The 5,000-nt window shown below is 33.6% G+C and overlaps 1 protein-coding gene across 1 annotated transcript in view; it reads right to left on the bottom strand.

The window, feature by feature from the left end:
- LOC137617657 (uncharacterized) overlaps positions 1-5,000 on the bottom strand; it is a 340,401-nt gene that overhangs the window by 49,851 nt on the left and 285,550 nt on the right. Inside the window, exon 4 of the mRNA XM_068347661.1 lies at positions 3,779-3,911. Within this exon, the coding sequence (XP_068203762.1) occupies positions 3,779-3,911 (133 nt within the window). The remainder of the gene's footprint in view (positions 1-3,778; positions 3,912-5,000) is intronic.

The following is a 5,000-nucleotide window of genomic DNA, read 5'->3' as shown; positions in this document are numbered from 1 at the left end:
TAGAAAAGGAAATTAAAGTTCCCAGTTTGAGAATCTAGAGGGACGAGAAAAGGAAATTAAAGTCCCCCAATTTGAGGATCTACAGGAACGAGAAAAGTTAATTAAAGTCCCACACTTTGAGAATCTGGAGGGACGAGAAAGGGCTATTAAATTCCTCCACTTTGAGGATCTAGAGGAACGACAAAACGAAATTAAAGTACCCCACTTTGAGAATCTGGAAGGACGAAAAAGTAATTCAAGCTCCCCTTTTTGAGCATCTTAAGAGACGGAAAAAATCTAATTCAAGACCCTCTTTTTGAGAATCAAAAGGAACGATAAAGTAATTTTAAGTCCTTCTTTCTGAGAATCAACAGCAAAGAAAAAAATTACTTCAAATTCCTTTTTCAGAATCCAGGGGAACAAGGAGACGAAAAAGTGCAATTAAAGTCCCTTTTACCACAGGGGTGATAACAAGGATTTTAGGTCTCCCATTTTTGAGAATCCAGAGGAACGAAAAAAAAAGAGTATTTCAAATACCCCTTTTTGAGAATCCAAGGGGATCAGCTTGACGAAATAATGGTAATTCAAGAACGCCTCTTTCAGAAGCCAGAGGGAAGAATAATAGTTAATTAATTAAAGTTCTCCTTTTTTGGAACTCTATAGACCAATTTGAGAGAGAGAGAGAGAGAGAGAGAGAGAGACAGAGAGAGAGAGAGAGAGAGAGAGAGAGAGAGAGAGAGAGAGAACCTCATTTTCCAGAATTCAGAGGAATAAAAAAAAGAGTAATTCAAGGGGCCCCTCTTTGAGGAAAGATGATACTCACCATATCTATTTAGCTAATAATATCTGACAAAATATCAAGGAAAAGAAAGTTATGATTAACCACATTAAGAAAAAGGATTTTTCCCAAGAAGAAATTAGGGGAAATATGCGAAAAAAACATAATTTTTTTTCTCCCGTATGAATTAAAAGAAGATTCTTTCAGCCATGAAAATAATCAACACCAAACAACAGAAAAAGATTAAGATGGGGAGATGATGTAAATAGTCTCAATTTACCACAGGATTATACAATTAAAACAAGATGTTATATTATTTCACATAAAGGGAAATCTTTGGAGTACAATCACGCGATAAAAAAAAAAGTTTCCTATAACTTTTTCATTCCCATTGGTATAAAAAACGCCGTCGTTGAAATGAAATGGTTTAAATTTGCCCAGATATTAATGAACATTAAACTCAGATGAAATTGGCAAACTTTGAACACCAGCGCAGACATCGCGGTCTCGGGCAGACAATCTCTTAAACGATTAACGCTCGTAATTGGTAATAATAGCAGTTGGCAACTTTCCAGGAGTTGAAAGAGTTGACAATTGCGTATTTACGCTCCAAGGTTCAGTAGCCATCGTTAGATGACGAGGGCGCTACATTCTGTTATGCATGAATGTATGAATGCTGTGGATGGATGAGTCGATGTCTATAATGTATTCACAAGGGTGAACAAATCTGTCTGTCTGTCTATCTATTGACACACACACATACATACATACATACATACATATACACACATACACACACATGTATATATATATATATATATATATATTAATTTTGCATGAACCGCTGGCATAGAAATCTTAGACATACTACAAATATACACAAGAAAGAACTGATCTCTCTCTCTCTCTCTCTCTCTCTCTCTCTCTCTCTCTCTCTCTCTATATATATATATATATATATACACACACATATATATATATGTATATATATACATATACATACATATATATATATATATATATATATATTTTTGTGAACATTACACTCTCTTAGTTGACAGTCCATATAACTACTCTTCTGAACTAAACCATTTATGGAGCTTAACAAATCGGGTTTTATTATTTATCTTTAGGAATTTGTAGAAAGTTGCCAGACACAATACGACAAAAATAAGGATTTTTTCAGTTCGAAGACGATTTTTAATCTCAGATATTAGCAATATCTTAACATTATGAACATTATAAAAGCCAAAATAACCAATTATAAAACATGAATTCTCCATCTTACCAACAAAACTTCCAATCTACGAATTAGCAACTTAATATGTAAAAAAAATAAGAGAAAAATTACTCACGAAAAATAGGAAATTTTCATTATTTTAAAAACAGAAACACTTTATATCCCTTATTAATAAATAAAAATCAATCTAGTGAGAAAAACAGATATTTTGAAGAATTCAGTCTAGATTTTGTAATGAAAGAAAACTAATTTCGAATAGATTCAAATCCAAAATAAACAAGAAAGCAAACAATTAACGTATTATTACAAGCATAAGTTCAACAGAGAGGACAAGCAAATCCCATGCATTAATTCTGTTTAGATAACACATACTATTTGGACTCTCACTCGTTAAAATACCGTAAAATTCTTTAGAGCTTTATATGCTGAAGTCAGTATTTGGTTTTCCTTATTATCAATATTCATCAGTAAAGAAATATGTTTCCCTTTTAAACGTCCAAACGTTCTCTGATTTTCATCTTAATTTATTGGACAGAAACTTAGGGTCTATTACATTTTTTATTCCTGATTTAGATATCAATCTTTGGCCCCGTCGTTCAATTAGTTGATTTTGCATGCTGCATAAGATTTTTCATAACTTTGACCATCCTTTACATTCAGATCTCCCTGGACAATTCTATCCTGTTCGTAATACTAGGCAGGCAGTTAATTCTAATTGCCAGGCCTTCTCCATCATGAGGCTCAATACTACATAGTATTCTAGAAGTTTTATTCCAGATGTTACCAACTTGCGGAATGATCTTCCTAATCGGATAGTTGAATCAGTAGAACTTCAAAAGTCCAAAGTTGGAGCAAATGTTTTTATGTTGACCAAACTGACATGAGTCTTTTTATAGTTTATATATGACATATCTGTTTTTGACGTTGTTAATAGTTTATATAGGACATATCTGTTTTGACGTTGTCACTGTTTTTAGAATGAATTATTATTAATTTATTCTCATCATTTATTTATTTCCTTATTTCCTTTCCTCACTGGGCTATTTTTCCCTATTGGAGCCCTTGGGTTTATAGCATCTTGCTTTTCCAATTAGGGTTGTAGCTTGGCTAGCAATGATAATAATAATAATAACAATAATAATAATAATAATAATAATAATAATAATATGGATCTCCTCTTACTTCGATGTTGATTAGCTGGTCCTGATCTTCAAGGATCACTTTAAATGAACACGAGGACATTTCTAACAACAGCAATAATAAGAACAATAATCTTAATAAAACCCCACATTGCAACAAGCAAAACGAACTTTTCCTTTCAAGTAAAATCCGGGCGCTTTAACACCGTAGAGTTTAACCGTCCATTGCCTGCTCTAAACCGGCTTACGGACTGACAAGCTAAAAGCATGAGCTTTGAAAAAAAAAAAAGGAAACGCATTTGCCGTAAGAGTCTTTGCTGAGAAAAGTACTGTGCGAGTCTCCTTCGGTAATGGTGGTTGAAATCTATTATTAGATGCATAGCAGTGAGAATTTATATTATAGGATATTATACTGTTGATATTATAAGACCTGATACTATTATTAGTATATCTATGCCTACTACTTTTACTGTGCAGATATTGCATATTATAAGAAACTGGTATGGAGTTTACAGGCGATAAAATGATCATAACAATGCAGCAAATTAACAATAAAGATAATCTAAACCCCAGAAAACAACAGTAATGTAATCACAATACAAGTTGCTTTATCAAAACAAATACAAATAACTGCAACCTTACCTGTAACACTCAAGTACACGTTTCTGGCGATCTTGGGATCTGAGTTAACCTGGCACTTGTATGTTCCAGAATCTCTGGGCTGGCTGTACTGTACGTGCAAGGTCCAGTCATCCGTTTCTGAGCTGTGTAACACCTGCGGGAGGATATAAATAAGAATGCTTAATAAGTAAACTCTGGAGAATATGAGAGAATTTAACAAGCGTACACTGTTAAAAATAACCGTAATTTTTAATTGGAAATTCTCCGTAAAAATATACTGTTCTCAGCAGTATTTCAGTAAAACACAGGCGACCGTAATTTTACCATATTTTTTTCTTATTTTTACGGGTTGGTGACCGTAATATCAATACTTTACGTCAATATACCCGTTTCTAAAACGGTAAAAAATACTTGAATAAATGTTGCCAGGCATTTACCGTTTTTTTTAATGCAAATTTTTAACAGTGTAGGTTAGTCAAAAACCAGTAGTTGGAAATGAAAAAAAACAACAACTAACAAGTGAGCAGATGTTTACAAACATGTGTAAAAACATGTGTAAGACCTCCATGCGCAACGATATGACAAGAAGAATACCTGCAAAGCTGCTAAACTAAATTAGGAAAATATTATTATGGTATGTATGTATTTCAGGAGTAGACCCTCTTTCAAACTAAGTTATAAGAACAGTAATTGCTGCCTCATTGGGCGATAAGCTTGTAATGAACTTTTTCTATTGTTCTTATTATCTTTTCCTCTTCATTACTACATTCCGCCTGTCCCTTTCACTGTTAATCTCGGAATGGAGAAATGAAGAGAATAGGATTAAAAGAAGGAAGGAAGTTCATTATAAGATTAACGCCACTCAGGCAGCAATTACTTTTAATAAAACCATTAAAATGAGTTACCGAACTTAACTTTTGCTTCATGATGGAACTAAGGGCAGATCCCCGAGTTGCAATTTAACCCAGATGGACGAAGAGATTAAAAGAGGTTGGGCCAGCAACATTGAAATTATTATGACAAAGATAAAATAGAAGGATAAAAAGTGGGGGGCAGATAGGATACTAAGGGACGTTGCTGTAAAGCTCTCTTCAATGATGTTCACACTAGCTTCACACGAGGTGCGAGGACGGTGACATCACAATAGAGAATTCAAGCTTAATATCAAAGAAGAGGTTAAGCTAAAATTTCGCAATTACCACAACCAAAGGATTTCTTACGATCTACTCGGCAAGAAAACTAT

Source organism: Palaemon carinicauda, chromosome 23 (genome assembly GCF_036898095.1).
Source record: "Palaemon carinicauda isolate YSFRI2023 chromosome 23, ASM3689809v2, whole genome shotgun sequence".
Classification (NCBI taxonomy): domain Eukaryota; kingdom Metazoa; phylum Arthropoda; class Malacostraca; order Decapoda; family Palaemonidae; genus Palaemon; species Palaemon carinicauda.
This window is presented reverse-complemented; position numbering and strand designations above follow the sequence as displayed.